This window comes from Leuciscus leuciscus (genome assembly GCF_965113295.1).
Source record: "Leuciscus leuciscus genome assembly, chromosome: 25".
NCBI lineage: Eukaryota > Metazoa > Chordata > Actinopteri > Cypriniformes > Leuciscidae > Leuciscus > Leuciscus leuciscus.
In genome coordinates, this window is record NC_138724.1 from 7,388,116 (window position 1) to 7,405,966 (window position 17,851).

Consider the following 17,851-nt stretch of genomic DNA (forward strand, 5'->3'; position numbering starts at 1 on the left):
TTAAAAAAGTACGTTCTATATAGTATGAATACCGTTAGTATGAATGGAGTCCGGTGTGATGAAGTATCATCACCACACCGGACGTACTACATGCGCCATGTTGGTATTGTCACGTGACATGCGCGGTCACATCAGCGCGAACATTTAAAGAGCCCGTTCCACTAACTGCAATGTTTTTAGTTCTTCTTTCCGCTTTCGTCTGCGTTTTTACGTCGTTCGTGCTCACAATTTAGAGTCGTCGGTCAGTTGCTCGCACACACACACACACACACACACACACACACACACACACACACACACACACACACACACACACACACCAGTGAACAATGACAGATGTTGATTTTTGGTAAGGAAAAGGTCATTTATTTGCTTGTGATATTACCATCAATGAATAAACATGAATGAATCAATAGTATGTGTGTGTTTATCTCTGTTGATTCATTCATGGATGGCAATATCACAGTGTGTGTGTGTATATTATATATATATATATATATATATATATATATATATATATATATATATATATATATATATATTATACACACACACAGTGAACAGTTGGGTAACACACTGAGGTCAGATACAATACACACACACATTCATATGCATGTGTATATATGAAGACTTCAGACGTAAAAGAAAAAAATTCTTTTAAAATGAGCATTTTTATCAAGCTTGTATTATCTAGGTTCAGTAATTACACTTTAATGACAATTAATAGGTCCTTTTCATTGCCATTAAAGTGAAATAACTAAACATAAACATACAAGCTTGATAAAAATAATCAAACTAGAAGAAAATTTAAGATGGCACTTAGAGGCTTTTACATCTTAAGTATTCATATATGTATGTGTGTGTGTGTGTGTGTGTATATATATATATATATATATATATATATATACACACACACACACACACACACACACACACATACATACATAAGAAATGGATCATATACATATAATACATACATATTATATTTATAAATAATCCAACACAGAAAACAAGTCTCTTGTCGATTCAAATTGTATCTAAAATAAACTATAAACACGTTTACAGATTGTGAGCCCTACAACCTACAGCGCCAATTCTTCATCTATATTTTAAAGATGGAGCTGACCTCCACCCTGACCTCCGACTTTCATGGTAGTCCATCCAGTCACTGATTGCGACCATGGGTGGTAAAAAAAGACATCGAGGTGCTGGTGTTCTAGCTACTACATATCACATATTTGAGCTTATTTTTTTACAAATGATTTACTTTAAATTTGGGTAGGAAAAATTCAAGTGGAAATCCAAAAATTACCAAGGGTGTAAAGTTCTCATCTTGTACACATGCTTTTAAAGAAACAGATTTTGAATTATTTTAAAGTGATGCCCAACAAATGAGATCGTTAGTAAGAAAGTCCCTTTAGATCTTTTAGAAGGTTACCTTATTGAAGCTGCTGAAGTTCATTTTCTTCCCTCAAGATGACACTTTAATAAAAAAAAAAGTTTTAAAACTTTTGCTTTTGGTGGTGCTTTAAGCTCTATTATACTACTTTGTGCCAAAGTTTTGTGATTTTGTTTTAAGCTTTGTATTCTGTATCCATTTAAAAGTTAAATAATATACAAAAATAAAGCAAATACATTTTAAAGGTGTCTGGAGTGTGTGGGTATTTCTCTTCAGTGTGGCACTCATATTTTTCAGATATACCTGCAATTTGCTTGTTTCAAAAAACATCTGGAATCTGCCACAAAATAAGTGCACAACACCCTTTAAAAATATTAATTACTTTAATTAAAAACTTGCTAAAACAGCATTACAAAATGAACTTACTAACAAATAAATGGAAAGAGAGTGTGAAACATTTGTTTTCTTTATTATTATTTTTTTAGCAATTATTTCTAAAAGCTGAAGGAATCTTTCCTCTCTCTCGTTGCTCTTTCTTTTCTTTCCTCCCTTTCATTAGCCACTCCCCACTCTATAAGAACACAGGTGTGTTCATCAGCCCCCTGCAAAATCAACACAGAATTTAACATTAGTGATGAACCATGGTCAATCTATTATTATATTAATATTACATGGACAAGTTGAGGAACGTTACACTTGAAACAGTAGCTTGCTACGTAGCCAACACATATTACATATCAACCTGGTAAAGGAGAAATAAAATCGTTGTAAAATTAAAAAGTAAAAGTTTTGTAACTCTCTCATTTAACTGAGAAACAACGTCGTTGTTTAAATAAAACGGTGTTAACTAGATGACAGGCATTAGCTCGTTCTGTTCGGTAATAATAATAATGATGATAAAATTGTCATTTTGCAGCCAATTCACAAACTTGTACCCTCGATTTACATTATTTAAACTTTTAAAAAGTCAATCGTTTACTTATATGATGTTAAACAAATACAATTTAACCTCAAATAAACAAAAAGTGTTTTGTAAAGTACTTACACTTGAAAACAGCCGCGTCTCCGTTTTCCGCCATTTTCAAATATAACGACGACAACTCCTCTCCCGTGGCATCATGGGATAGTAAAGTGTCCATCGTATGCGCACTTCAGAATCTCGCCGGATGTAGTAGGTCATCCGGGTACTTTTCGCCTACTGTTTTTCGAATTCTATGATTTCGGACATACTACTCTGCTCGCGTACTGTTTTTCGCATACTATATAGTAGGGAAGTATTCGATTTCGGACGCAGCCAAGGAGTCTCCGACACAAACGCGATCAATCCGTACAGTAACCGATCAAATGGCTTATACTAAATATTGCAAAATTATGTTTTTTAGTTATTAAATATGCAACAGCGTGCATTTGCACTGCACAACATTAGTGTAGTCAACTGGGTGTTTATTGAAAGATCCATTGAAAGATTTAAAGATCATGCTAATTTCAGAGGGTTGGATGGCCCTGCTCTGGTTGCGTGTTTTCATTGGTCAGAAATGGGCTGCTAGAGAGACACATCCGCCAATTGAAAGCTCTTAAATTTGAATTCCTTCCCATGATCCCATCGCCCGAACAACCAGTTGATTCTCCAACGCGCGTCTGACTTTCCCGCTCATGTGACATATCACAATCATGCCAATAACATACTTTAATCTGACAATTGTAATTCCGCAATGTTCTTACATATTATTGTGCACATTATATTAACTCTTTGTGAGAACGTGTGTAAACATTTGAAGATCACACAAATAAAGTCCCTCAGGATTCAGTTTGAGTCCAGAATTTTGGCAAGAAGGCCTGTATGTTTTGTGGTGTGTAAGAACTAGTTTAAATTTAGTGAAAATTAAGCTTGTTGCAAGGGAGCAGGGTTTGTATACATTTTCCATTTCAAAATCCCATACTTTTTCACACTCAAATTTTTTTTCTGCATTATGTTTGGTGTCATCTTTATCTTCCTCCCCCATTGGTTTTCTCAAAGTGATAACATGTACGTGCTTACATGATGAGGAGAAACTTAAACACTTTATAGCCTCTATATATTCACCTCTGACAGGGGTTCCCGCTAAGGGGGGAAAAGTTAGGACAATTCTAAGGGCCCACACACTTTTGCCCACACACTTGAAAACAGGTCTTGGGGAATTACCTTTCACAAGCAAGACTGAACATTTGTTTCTGGTTGTATTTGATTGTTATATAATTAGTAATAGTAACGTTAGTTGGCCACCGGAGTCAGTCAGACTAGTCGATGTCGCTAGTTAACTTAGCTGTGAAAGTTGAGACATGAGTATGTATCATATGGAATCACCATAAATGATTTATCAGTTATCTTTGTTATTATATATTTGGAGTATCTATCTGTAAATATCTATAATTTTAGTGCTATAAAATACAGAAAGCAGCCTGCCGGTGTGATTTGTTTTTGCCCATTTGTTTCATTTTCTCAATGGCAGTCAATTCTAACCACAAGAAAAGCTAAAATTGGCTATAAATTTTATTATATCATGGGGGTCTTCACAATTCTTATCCAAGAATAAAAAGCCAAATACATGACAAGCCTGAGCTTTGACAAGTCTAACTATCGAGATTTTAAATAACTAGAGATGGAACTTTTTGTACACCACGTACAAACCACTGAAATTGGTTGATAAATGTAAACGTTATTTTTGTTTTTATCCAGAAAAAAATGCAGCTCACCCGTTTACTTGCATTTGTTTACAGCGCAGTCTTGCCCTCAGCAATATGGCGGACGTTTTGATGCATCACAGCAAGTTTCCAAACCGGCCAATAGGACATCTATGTATTTAGTATGTATGTCTATATCATCCATGCAAGAGTCAAAGTCCAAATAATCAGAATCATAGTCATCCATGCCAGTGTCAAAAACCATTTAATCAGTCAGATAACAAATAAACAAAACAAGCAAGAACAAACCCGAGAACAAACTTGCAAACAGACCTTAGAGTTGACGAGTGACATACAATAATGGCTCCATGACATGAACTAACACAGACAGGGTATTTATGCACAGACACTAACAACATAAATGGGAACAGCTGGGTGTAATCACAAGTGATGGGAATAAACAAGGATTATGGGAAATGTGGTTCCAGGATGAACAGGAAGGAAGGGACCTCTAGTGGACACCCAGTGGAAACACAACAGACACTGTGACACTGCATGTGTGTTTTCTTACAGAACTTTCTGCCTCTGACCTGTTTGCATTTGTGCCTTTGCTTTTCCTTGTTTTCTATAAGTTTTATACATTTTAAATGGTCTTTCTCCTTTACATCGGGCCATTCAGTTAATATTGTATGACCTAAAACACTTTTTATATACTTGACTATAACATGTAGGCCTACAGCACATTTTTACCACACATTGTAGATCATAAAAAAATAAATGTTATTTTTGTTTTAAAATAAACTTCAGTGAGAAATCCGATCGGCTGGTAATATTAGCAAAGTTAATAGGGACCGTTTCTTTAAAAAAAATCTAGCACAACATTAGGCTTCAGTATTTGAGTATTGCATTATTAAGATGTAATAAAAAAAAATTTGTTGGATCCCCTTGGTGTCCTCAAAATCTCTAGGGAAACATGAGGAAAATGGTGTTTCATATAATTACTGTGTGTCATGATAGCCCCATTTCTTTTCACAAGAACAAAAGTAAGAAAATTATATTTCATTCTTAAGGCTCCACTTTTGATTATTCTTGTGTAAGACTTCCTTGCTGAACTTACACAGTCTGACCAAAATCCCAACTTCTGTGCAAATATATCAAACATATAGTGCAAATTATATGACTATTTTATGAATTAGCATTCAATAGTGGTTAAATCAAAATATAACAAACTTACAATAAGTGACCTGTTCTTTATCACATTAATTTAGCAGATGGTTCTATCCAAAGCGACCTATGGAGAAATACAAGCGATACATCTTAAGGAGGCAATGGCATAAGAAATGCTTGCAATACAAAGTTTCAAACATTGTACAGAAATGTACAAGCTATAGAACAAGGGAAATATGAAACTGGGGGGAAATAAGTTGTTCTCTTACGAGAGGTTCTCTCGTATTGCGTAAGTTTAGCTTACGCTACGGGTAAAGTCATCTTTTCTCGAGATATGAAGCAAAAAATTATCCTTAATTTTTATATCTTGTCAACGCAGTGCGGCAGCAAGCTGACCTAGAGCAGGCAATCTAGCGTGCTCATAGGCTGCTCTGCGGCAACTGCAGCAGCCTATCACTGAGCCCTTAGCGTGACGTCACGCCCAATGAGCGCGAGCAGCGCGCCTACGCGTCACGGCCCGAGGCGGGGCGTGGCAGAGGGTATAAATACGGGCTGAGAGGCTGCTTTCACTGATTTTTGTCTCTTCAGCGAAGCTCTAGGCATCGCTGATCTCTGAGGAAGCCGCCGTTGAAACCAGCGCTTTGCAAGCCGAGGATTCTGCCTGAGGAAGCCGGCCGCCTTCGCCGCCTTCAGCTATCCCTGCCTGCTTCGCTATCCGGCGAAACATATCCTTTCAATTATGCATTGTATTTCATGTAAAGCTCCGCTCAGCGACAGAGACCGCCATGTCATCTGCACTCTCTGCCTGGGACCGGACCACGCCGCCCTCGCCCTCGCGGCGGGCGGCTGTGAAATGTGCGAAGAACTGCCGATGTCGACCCTGCGGGCTCGACTCGCCTTGTTCGACGCTCCAGCTGTCTCACCGTCTGCCTCCACCGGGCCGCGCAAGAAGAAGCGCCGCTCTCAGAGGCCACCGGAACCCGCAGCAGCAGCTGAGCGCTCGCCGGAGCCCCTCCCGCGAGCCTCGCTATCTCCATCTCCTCCCCCCGTTCCCGACGCGCAGCGGCCGGCCTTCGCCCGCACTGCTGTCGCCTCGGGGGATGAAGCGGACGACGCTGTTTTAACGGACAGCTGCTCTATCCTGGCCTCGGACAGCGAGGAGTGGTCTGGATCTCTCCGCTCCACCTCCTCTGCACAGGAGTCTAGCCGGTCCCGCGCCAGTGTCGACGCGGAACTGCTCCGCCTCCTCACCAAAGCGGTCGAACAATTGGGACTCGACTGGTCCCCACCGAGGGCGCCCGCGCCTAACCGACTTGACGGGTGTTTTCTGCCTAGCCGCCGCCCAGCGCCTGCCTCTAGGTCAGCACCCTTCCTGCCTGAGCTCCACACTGAGCTCTCTAAGTCGTGGAACGCCCCATTCTCCGCTAGACTCCGCTCACCGGTCTCCTCGACCCTCTCCCAAGTGGACGGAGCCGCCGAGAAGGGATATACTCAAATTCCCCCGGTGGAAGATGCTGTGGCAACGCACCTTTGCCCGCCATCCGCCAGATGGCGCTCAAAGTCTGCCCTGCCGTCCAAGGCCTGCAGGACCACATCAGCACTCGTCGGCCGCGCCTTCTCCGCCGCCGGCCAGGCTGCTTCCGCCCTGCATTCAATGGCTGTGCTCCAGATCCTCCAAGCCGATCTCCTCCGAGAGCTGGACGAGAAAGGCCCGGATCGCGCCGTTCTCACGGACCTGCGTAGCGCGACGGACCTCTCCCTTCGCGCCACAAAGTCCGCTGCACAAGCCATCGGGAGATCTATGGCCTCGCTCACCGTCACCGAAAGGCACCTTTGGTTGACGTTGGCGGATATGAGCGAATCCGAGCGTTCAGTGTTCCTCAACACACCGCTCTCTCCCACCGGCCTGTTCGGCCCAGCGGTCGCCGGGATCGTCGATCGCTTCTCGGAGGTGCAGAAGGCGTCGCAGGCGATGAATCTCTTCCTGCCCCGCCGCTCGAGCTCTTCTGCAGGCCGCTCTCAGCAGCCTCCTGCACGGAACTCTTCTCAGCGCTCTGCCCAGCCTCCGTCTTCGCAGCGACGACAGGGCGGCCGCCCTAGGTCGCGCTCAACCAGCCGTCACAAACCGCCTCCCCCCCGGGGACCCCGGCCCAAGGTGACGCTCAAGCCTGAGCCCGCGAAGTCCTCCTAGCGGCTGCAAGGAGGAAAAGATGGCTGAGTCCCGCTGCGGCCGGACCGCCATCAAAGCGCCCAGCTCTGCCAGTCCCCTTAGAAAAGGCTACTGCAGCAGCTTACATCGCAGCCAACGAGCCAGTAATACAACTCTCTCGCCTGCACACAAACGCCGTTTTCACGGCGACCCAGAGAAATCTCATAAAGAGTATGGTTTCGGGTTTTCCGGCTCACGCCGAAGGTGTCATGAGTGTAGAATTTGTGCCCACGCCCCAGTGCTCACCACTACACACAAACACGATCTCCCCGGTAACGCTCACAGAGCGCACTCTCATAAAGCGGGCACGCGCCGCTCGAGTGCTAAAGGTAGAGAATGTGCCCGCTCTTTCGTGCCCACACCTACCCACTGCCCACTCTGTCACACAGTTATCCCGGGACGCAGATCCTCTAAAGCTCCCTTACACTGGCCGTGTTGCATATGTAAGCCCTGTGCCCGCTCACGAGCGCGCGCACTTACTATCAAACACGTTAAACCTCATGCCGCTCTCGCGCCACGGGTTTCTAGCATCAAAATGTGCCCCGTCCCCAGTGACCGAGCCGTTATGTGCTGTACAGCCAGTCACCATTGTTCGCGAGCCCCCATATTCGAGCACCGGCAGCGCGCGCGCCGCCCCGTCCTCTCTGATAGAGGTTCCCCATCCCGCCCAGCGCGGCGATCCGAACCCAGAGATCATTCGACCCCTAGCTATGTGTGCGAAAGCATGGCAAGCTATCCAGGGCGTGTCAGAATGGGTGCTGAATACTATAATGCACGGCTATTCGCTTCAATTCGCTCGCCGTCCCCCGCTCTTTCTAGCACGGACAGAGACGAGAGTGAATACAGAAGTAGCGCATCTGCTTCAGGCAGAAATAGCAAAGCTGCTGCACAAAGGGGCTATAGAACAGGTGCATCCTTCTCAGAGCGAGTCGGGCTTTTACAGCCGTTATTTCCTCGTACCCAAGAAGGACGGAGCGCTGAGACCTATTTTAGATCTGAGACATTTGAACAAAGCTCTCATGAGACGGCCGTTCAAAATGATCACAACCAGACAAATCCTCGCGCAAATTCGCCCGGGAGACTGGTTCATCTCTCTCGATCTAAAGGACGCATATTTTCAGATTCAGATAATACCCCGTCACAGGCCATTCTTGAGATTCGCCTTCGACGGTCGGGTATATCAGTACACCGTCCTGCCGTTCGGTCTATCTTTAGCACCCCGTACATTTACGAAGTGCATGGACGCGGCTCTCTCTCCCCTGAGGAGACAAGGAATGCGGATACTGAATTATCTGGACGACTGGCTAGTCCTCGCGCAGTCAGAGGCAGAGCTTTTGTCTCACAGAACAGCGCTTCTCAGCCATCTGGAATGCTTGGGTCTCTCGGTCAACTGGACCAAGAGCTCATTACTGCCCCGCCAGTCGACTTCCTTTCTCGGAATAGAACTGGACTCGGTGGCTATGACGGCCAGATTGTCAGAGCAGCGCGCGCGCCGCATTCGACATCTCGCCGCGTCTTTCCAGACGGGCAGTCAGGTTCCGCTGAGGACATTCCAGCGAGTCCTGGGGCATATGGCCTCAGCTGCAGCAGTGCTCCAGCTGGGCTTACTGCGCATGCGCCCGCTTCAACGCTGGCTGAAAGCGCGAGTGCCTCACCGAGCCTGGACGGCCGGCCGCTTACGAGTCAGAGTGGATCATCGCTGTGTTTCAGCCCTGCAGCCCTGGCTAGCAGCCGAATGGTATCGCACGGGAGTGACGATGGGAATTGTCTCGCACCGGAAAGTTGTCTCAACAGATGCGTCCAACCTAGGTTGGGGAGCGCTATTAGAGGGCAGACCGGTCTATGGCCCTTGGTCAGACCAGGAGAGTCACCTTCATATAAACTGTCTAGAGATGCTGGCGGTCGAGAAAGCGCTCAAGCACTTCCTCCCATACCTACAGGGCCACCATGTACTAGTCCGCACGGACAACATGTCAGTGGTAGCCTATGTGAACCGTCAGGGCGGTGTCAGATCCAAAACACTCTGCGCCCTGGCGGAACGCCTCCTTGTGTGGGCTCAGCACTCACTGCGCTCGCTGAGAGCCGCGCATGTGCCGGGTCTCCTGAACGAGGGTCCAGACAGACTGTCCAGGGACAATGTTCCCCTGGGGGAGTGGTCTTTGCATCCCCAAACAGTCCAGTCGCTGTGGCGCCGTTTTGGCAGAGCGGAAGTCGACCTCTTTGCGTCAAAAGACAACGCGCACTGCCCACGGTTCTTTTCCAAGAGCGAGGACGCGCTGGCCCAAACCTGGCCCAGCGGCCCGCTTTACGCTTTTCCCCCTGTCTCTCTGCTGCCACAAGTCATCGGGAGAATCAGGGAAGCGCGCCACACGGTGCTCCTCATAGCCCGTGGTTCCCAGATCTAATACGGCTGGCGGACACACCCCCCTGGCCGATACCGGTGAGAAGAGACCTTCTCTCTCAAGCCCGCGGCTCGATCTGGCATCCTCATCCAGAGCGCTGGTCTCTGCATGTATGGATAGTCAACGGATACCCGTTGACTTGCCAATAGGGGTTGTGAACACGATCACACAGTCTAGAGCTCCCTCTACGAGACGGCTCTACACATCTAAATGGTCTGTGTTTAATAAATGGTGCACCGCCCAAGGGCTGGATCCACAAACATGTGAGGTGTCGCGTGTGCTTTGTTTCCTCCAAGAGCTGTTGGACATGGGCAGGTCCCCCTCCACGCTCAAAGTATATGTTGCGGCCATATCAGCTTTTTCCGACTCGGCGCTGGGCCGCGCATTAGGGAGGAATGAGTTCATTATCCGCTTCCTTAGAGGAGCTAGGAGGATGAACCCCCCGCGACCCCCCTCGGTTCCTATTTGGGATCTTTCCCTGGTCTTAGAGGCCATGAAAGCGCATCCCTTTGAACCCATGGAAACTGTGGATATGAAATACCTCACGCTCAAAACCGTTTTTCTGATAGCCCTGTCTTCAGTCAAACGTGTGGGTGACCTGCATGCGTTATCAGTTAACGCGGCATGTCTCGAGTTCGGACCTAATGACTCTAAAGTCATTCTCAAACCGAGACACGGTTATGTCCCCAAAGTATTGGGCACACCCTTCAGAGCACAGGTCATTTCTCTCTCAGCTTTGCCGGCTACCGGCAGCGAAGTTGACAGTAATCTCCTTTGCCCTGTCAGAGCGCTGAGAAATTACATTACGCGCTCCGCCGCCATGAGGCGCTCGGAGCAGCTTTTCGTTTCGTTTGGTGGGCGCACCAAGGGTCTCGCCGCCTCGAAACACACTCTGTCCAGATGGATAGTGGACGCTATTGCAGCTGCTTATGCGTCTAAAGACCTGCAATGCCCTTTGGGCATCAGAGCCCACTCTACTAGAGGCATGGCCTCGTCATGGGCTTGGACTAGCGGAATTTCTATTCATGACATTTGTACGGCGGCGGGCTGGGCCTCCCCGTCTACATTTGTTAGATTTTACAATCTAGAAGTTCCCGCCCTGCAGGCTAAACTTTTATCAGTCTAAATCTCGCGTAGGCCGGCCCACTTCTGTGCGCGGGCTACTGCTGTTTGATTTAGCCCTCCTGGTTGAGCTGTACAATATAAGGGTTGGTTAGTCAGACCGGCCGCGCCGTTCTGTTCCCCCTACTATGTGCTTATGTACTTGCGCTAGCCATATCATTGGCCGCCTGGCTCACACTCTCGTGTTCCCCGGGCTTCCCTGGGACTCATTCAGTGGATGCCGGGCGCGCACGGCGTTGACAAGGGAGTTCCCGTAGCGTAAGCTAAACTTACGCAATACGAGAGAACCTCTCGTAAGAGAACGTACTCGGTTACCTAACGTAACCTCTGTTCTCTCTAGAGAGGGAACGAGTATTGCGTAACCCGCCGTGCTCGCGCCACGAGCTCACTCGCTTCTGCGACAAAAACCAGTGAAAGCAGCCTCTCAGCCCGTATTTATACCCTCTGCCACGCCCCGCCTCGGCCGTGACGCGTAGGCGCGCTGCTCGCGCTCATTGGGCGTGACGTCACGCTAAGGGCTCAGTGATAGGCTGCTGCAGTTGCCGCAGAGCAGCCTATGAGCACGCTAGATTGCCTGCTCTAGGTCAGCTTGCTGCCGCACTGCGTTGACAAGATATAAAAATTAAGGATAATTTTTTGCTTCATATCTCGAGAAAAGATGACTTTACCCGTAGCGTAAGCTAAACTTACGCAATACTCGTTCCCTCTCTAGAGAGAACAGAGGTTACGTTAGGTAACCGAGTACGTTTTTTGAGTCACTTTCTCTGCCTTGCTTAAATGAGCAGCTCATTCAGATCAGTTTTTACATGATCCTCATTCACATGCCGAAAACTGAGATAAATGACGAATAAGGATAAACAAATATGACGATTTACATTTTTATTTAGGTGATATGATGTACATAATCTTATTGAAAGGTTATATATTTATTATTAAAAGTAATACAAATTATTATTATTTTAAGGACAGATCAGCTGCTGACATGAGAGTCACAGAGAGACTCGGAGCCTCCGGATGATGTTCGTGTGCTTCAAGCTGCCCACAACAACATCTGTATGAAAGCCTCCTCACAGCCCTCCCTGATGCTGATTTCATAAAAACTCTAATTCAGACTGTTTGCTGAACACACAGATGACGCGTTCAGGCTTTTATCAACCTTTCCACTTAAACTATCCATCAAATTTACACGCAGCTTTTCCCCGTGGCTGATGCTCGCCTTGGATTTGATCTGACGCAAAAGAAACTTTTCATCAGCGTCGTATTTTAGTCTCCAATGAAAGCTCAGAACCTCTGCTTGGTGCTCACTTTGTTTTGACTGTACCAAACTATTTTACCACTCCAGTTTTGAACCAAATGTAAGAGAAGAAAATACACGCGTGAGGGGCTCGTGGACGCGCACAGAGGCCGAGCGGGCAGGTTGAGTCTATAAGGTTCTCATGTGTTATTTAAGAGAGCAGCGCCGGTCGAACGTCATTCATTGCTGAAAGTAGAGACAGCGTTTGAAACACTGATCCAATCAGAGAGAAATGGCAGAAACCGCCCCAGCACCCGCTGCTGCCGCCCCGGCTAAAGCGCCCAAGAAGAAGTCCGCCGCGAAAGCCAAGAAAGCAGGTCCAGGCGTCGGCGAGCTCATCGTCAAAGCTGTGTCCGCATCCAAGGAGAGGAGCGGCGTGTCCCTCGCCGCGCTGAAGAAAGCGCTCGCTGCCAGCGGCTATGACGTGGAGAAGAACAACTCTCGCGTCAAAATCGCCATCAAGAGTTTGGTGACTAAAGGGACACTGGTGCAGGTCAAAGGGACCGGTGCCTCGGGCTCATTCAAGCTCAACAAGCAGCAAGCCGAGACCAAGAAGAAAGCGGCTCCTAAAGCGAAGAAGCCCGCGGCCAAGAAACCCGCTGCTGCCAAGAAGCCCAAGAGCGCAGCGGCTAAGAATCCCGCCGCCAAGAAATCTCCTAAAAAGGCCAAGAAACCCGCAGCCAAAGCCGCTACGAAGGCGACTAAGAGCCCCAAGAAGGCAAAGAAGCCAGCAGTCGCTAAGAAAGCAGCCAAGAGCCCAAAAAAGGCAAAGACTGTTAAACCTAAAGCGGCAAAACCTAAAGCCGCCAAGCCTAAAAAGGCAGCGCCCAAAAAGAAATAAAGTCCAGTTTTTGTTCCTCAACGGCTCTTTTAAGAGCCACCCACTAATTCTGAATAAGAGCAAAACTCGTTAATATCAATGATTTGTGTTAAGTTTGAAAACGAATAGATGAGATCTGACTTTGACCTCTTAGCAATCTGAACAAACAAGTCAAAACTGTTTAAAAAAAATAAATAAATGTAAACCATTATTTTTAAGGAATTTATTGTAAATGGCAAAAAAAAAAAAAAAAAAACACACACAAAAAAAAAAACACTTAGGAGGGTTCAGACAATGATCAGTCGAAATATGTTGTACAATACAGTAGAGACAGAATATACACACAACACTATGCTGGAGAACTGTGACAATACAAACAACCCACATCCAACAATATGGACAGTGATAAAAAAAACCCTCCAATATTACAATAGGAACAGTATACTGTACAGTATCAGACGGTCAATGTCCCCAGAATATACACTGTAAAAACTAAAGGAGCCTCAAATATCCTGTCGGATACTCAAGGAACTTCAAAATGTAATTTAAGTGCCTCAAAGCTCTTTCTCCTATAGTAGGGGTTACTGGAGGAGCATTGACATTCTTTGAGGTTCTTGCTGGAACTTATGGGATCCTTTAAGCACTTTGTATTTAGTTCAGAGGTTCTGGAGTCACCTTTTCATTACCATGAGACCTCGAAGTGCTTTGGGGGAAAATAGAGGAACTTGAATGCGATAAAAGGGTTATTGGAAGATCTTTTAACATTTAAGTGGTTCCTGGAAGATCTCTTATGTTAAAGCCAGCATCTGGAGGAACCCAATGGTTCTGTGAGGCCAGAATGAGAATATTATTATCCTATTATTATTATTATAGGCTACTTAAGTTTGATTCAGTATACATACCCAGGTGAAAAAAGACGTACTATTAAAAATGTACTTGAGTGTGTTTTTAGTATGCCTACAATACAAATATACTTTAATGCATTTTTAATACATTTAACAGTAGCCTACGTCTTTTTCACCTGGGTAGCTTACATTTATTTAGTATCTATAGGCCTATTTTGTTGATTAATTTAAACCTTAAACAACAACAACACTAAATTATAATAATATTAATAAGAATTCATTCATTATTATTGAATAAATAATAGTAATAAAATAATAATTTTTACCTACTTCTTCATAAATTATTATTTGAAGAAGAAGAACTAGGAGGAGAAAAGTTTTATTCTGTCACGAAACTGCTGCTATTCCTCTGCTGTCGTCGCTTCAGTGATCCTCGCGCTGCTCGCGCGCAATCAAAGCTCAGCTGATCGACGTCATCGGGTTTGAAAGTAACGGCTCCTCTCATCAAAGCTTCCTCCGTTGGATCGGCTCTCCGTTACAAGGTTTGTAAACTCGCCAAATAAATATAAATACAGAGTCTACTCACTATATATTCAAACACACATATATATAAACTAAATTGATTATACATTACTACTTTTTTACAGTGTTTAACGTTACCACTCTTTTATTGCACAGTATCTGGTATGAAGGTTTTAGCCGCGATGCTAACTACGTTGATCTAACGTAAGTTAATGAACAAATGGAAATTATTGACTTATTGTCTTAGATTGATTTAGTCTTTCAATTCAACATATTCTGTAAAACTGTGTCTTCAAATTGCTGAGATAGCCTAACTAATGTAGCTGATTCCTGCTGTCGTCATTGGCGTTTGTTATGAATAACAAAAGCAGGTTAATATAGTTTGGTCTGTTTTTGTTTAGCCTAACTTTACTTACTACAGGTGCCCTCATTCTCTCAAATACCATTTTAAAGCCATTTACTGGTCAATAAATATTATGTTGTGAATAATCAGCTTTGTTCTTTTGTTTCCCCAGAACAACCAGTACATTTCTAAAATAATCTGAACATTTCAGAGGCAACATTGAATTACAGTAAGTTACCTACTACACATGCAAGTACTTTATTACTATGAACTTTCTCTGTGTGAAATTGTATTGTTTGACTGTGTACTTTTTTAATAAGTTATTCTCTGAAAATCTTCCCTCATGCTCTCAAATCTCATTCATGTTACTCAGAAAAATAATATCACAGGTTTGGAGCTAATAATGCTATGCATTTTTTATAGGCTATACCTTAATCATATGCATTTGAATATACGACATTTGAACCCTGAATTATAACTTAAAGTTTAGTCTTTTTCGACAAAAAAAAGGAAAAAGCTATTATATGACTTCAGAAGACTCACAACACAACCCATAACACATGAGTTGTGAACTCATTGACTATTTTTAGGATCTTTTCTGGGACATTTTTGGAGCTTAACCATTTTTACATAAATTGTTGCATTGAATTGAACTAGACAAGTGTACATAAGAATAGTTTGAATGAATTACAAAAAAAATGTATGCTTGTGTTTCATGCAGTGATATTGAATGGTGACGGGTTGCATTATGCCTGAGATCTGCTTTCGGGTTCCACAGACAGAAAGTCAAACAGGTTTGGAACGTCACAAGGCTGAGGAAATTATTTAATAACTTTAATAACCTTACTAACAGTAAATTTTGTACTTTGCAGGGATCTCGGTAAGCTGAAATACAAGTTTGATCAAGAATAAAAATCCTCCTGTAGACCTGAAAATCACTGAAGTGCCTGGACCATCCACCAGAAAAGAGGAAAAGCAAACAGAAAATGAAGCTGATGCACCTTTTCACTTTTCTAACTCGTTAAGTACCTCACGTGTCCCTTGTGAAGATTTTATAATTGATTGCATTTTATGTTGCAGCGAGTAAAGGTGCATCACATTTGTGAATTTCGTGAAATTACACAGGCAAAAAGACAAAATTGCTGCTCGTGTGGATTCTTATTGAAATGACTGAATTCACCAGTGAACATTCACAGAACAACAGATCATTTTACTGCACCTTAACTCTGTTAAAATGGAAAATGTTTTCTGCTTGTTGTGACATAAGGAATTCTGTTTCCGGGTCGAAACCTCTTCTTCTACTTTCTCTATCTTGTTTCTAGATATTGAGAATACTCAACAACCATTTATGGGAACTGTTGATTCAAGTCACACATTTAAGCTTTTCAAAAGGCATAGTGTACATTTCAGTCTCCAGTCTCACGGCATCCCAGACTTCAACATTTTATGATTCAAAATAGCTGAATAACTAACCATCTGAGATTTCGGAATAGAGATAAAGGTTAGGATCCTAATTTTCAGGAATATTACAGCACAATGAGTGTATATTAGCACTGTTTGTTGTTTGTTTTTGGCATCTGATAGAGCTTTTGGACTTGGAAACAGTGACGTCAGACTTAACAAGCGGACTGAAACACATGTTTTAAAATTAAGTGAAGATGGACATTTTTAATTAGTCAAAATTTTAATTTTTTACATTGATTTATTACATGGAACATGTGTTTTCCATGCATTTTGATGAGATGTCTTTTCTTGTGTAGCCTATTGTATACACATGGTTGATTATTCATGTTACTTATGTATTATACAATTTTTTTTTTTTGTGTGTATTCATTGATATTAATCTATTACTAGCTTTTTTTTTCAAGTGCATGGAAGTGTATGTATTAAAATGGATCTAAAATATGTAATAAACAATTCTTATTTTGTATTTGGTTCAGTTTGTTTATTATAATAGAAGTTAATGGTGGTAACCATAGTAACAACATGAAATTAATTTAACACAAATAAAATAAAATTGAAATTTGGTTCCTGGAGGCACCCACAGTGGTTCCACACAGTGCCTTATATAAGAGTTCCTCAGGAAACCTGTGTGGTTCCTTAGAGAACCGCCCCTTTTTAAAGGGTGCCTAGAGGATCTACAGACGGTTCCGCCGGTGTGGCAAAGTGAAGAACCCCAAAAGGTTCCTCCAGGCACCTTTTATTTTTACAGTGTACAGTGTGTGTGTGTGTGTGTGTGTGTGTGTGTGTGTGTGTGTGTGTGAGTGTGTGTGTGTGTGTGTGTGTGTGTGTGTGTGTGTGAGTGTGAAAGGTGTGCAGCACATTTGGTAGAAACAGCGTACAATATCTATTTTTGTATTTATTTAAATTTCATATTATGTAATTTTAAATTTCAATGGTTTCATCTCTTCTGTTTTACAGATAATTAATGCTTGTTCATAATCCCGCCAGAAAGGGGGTTGGGCTTTGGAGGGAAGTTCAGTGATTGGTTTGAATCTTTACAGACTCTAAACCAATGGGCGATTGTCACTCTCGTTTAAAGACAGTGTGTGGAGCCACAATAATTTCATTCTGTCACTTCTGACTGAGGTGTTTGAAGTAATCGATCTAAAAAACATAATGAGCGGCAGAGGCAAAACCGGCGGTAAAGCCCGAGCGAAGGCTAAGACTCGCTCCTCCAGGGCGGGACTGCAGTTCCCCGTTGGCCGTGTTCACAGGCTTCTGCGCAAAGGAAACTACGCTGTGCGCGTCGGAGCCGGTGCTCCTGTTTATCTGGCGGCGGTGCTCGAATACCTCACCGCTGAGATCCTGGAGCTGGCTGGAAACGCCGCTCGGGACAACAAGAAGACCCGCATCATCCCCCGTCACCTGCAGCTGGCGGTGCGCAACGACGAGGAACTCAACAAACTTCTGGGCCGAGTGACAATCGCTCAGGGCGGCGTGCTGCCCAACATCCAGGCCGTGCTCCTGCCCAAGAAGACCGAGAAACCTGCCAAATCTAAATAAGCATAGTGAATACTGGGTTATTGAAACAACGGCTCTTTTAAGAGCCACTCATATTATCTGA

The 17,851-nt window shown here is 44.1% G+C and overlaps 2 protein-coding genes and 1 long non-coding RNA gene across 3 annotated transcripts; all 3 read left to right on the forward strand.

The window, feature by feature from the left end:
* The first annotated feature begins 12,437 nt into the window (after positions 1 to 12,437).
* On the forward strand, positions 12,438 to 13,180 carry LOC309490530 (histone H1-like). The gene has a single exon (XM_082159749.1). The coding sequence runs from the start codon at positions 12,487 to 12,489 to the stop codon at positions 13,093 to 13,095; it is 609 nt and encodes a 202-aa protein (XP_082015875.1). The 5' UTR covers positions 12,438 to 12,486; the 3' UTR covers positions 13,096 to 13,180.
* A 1,478-nt stretch (positions 13,181 to 14,658) lies between these two features.
* LOC309490621 lies at positions 14,659 to 16,714 on the forward strand. Its single transcript, XR_014202774.1, has 2 exons — positions 14,659 to 15,013; positions 15,506 to 16,714. It is a non-coding gene; the product is annotated as an uncharacterized lncRNA (long non-coding RNA).
* A 653-nt stretch (positions 16,715 to 17,367) lies between these two features.
* LOC309490551 (histone H2A-like) lies at positions 17,368 to 17,827 on the forward strand. Its single transcript, XM_082159789.1, has one exon. The coding sequence runs from the start codon at positions 17,404 to 17,406 to the stop codon at positions 17,788 to 17,790; it is 387 nt and encodes a 128-aa protein (XP_082015915.1). The 5' UTR covers positions 17,368 to 17,403; the 3' UTR covers positions 17,791 to 17,827.
* The last annotated feature ends 24 nt before the right edge of the window (positions 17,828 to 17,851 follow it).

What these genes read in the sequence shown, in the direction of transcription:
- LOC309490530 (XM_082159749.1), top strand. Translation starts at nt 12,487, where the DNA reads ATGGCAGAAACCGCCCCAGCACCCGCTGCTGCCGCCCCGGCTAAAGCG.
- LOC309490551 (XM_082159789.1), top strand. Translation starts at nt 17,404, where the DNA reads ATGAGCGGCAGAGGCAAAACCGGCGGTAAAGCCCGAGCGAAGGCTAAG.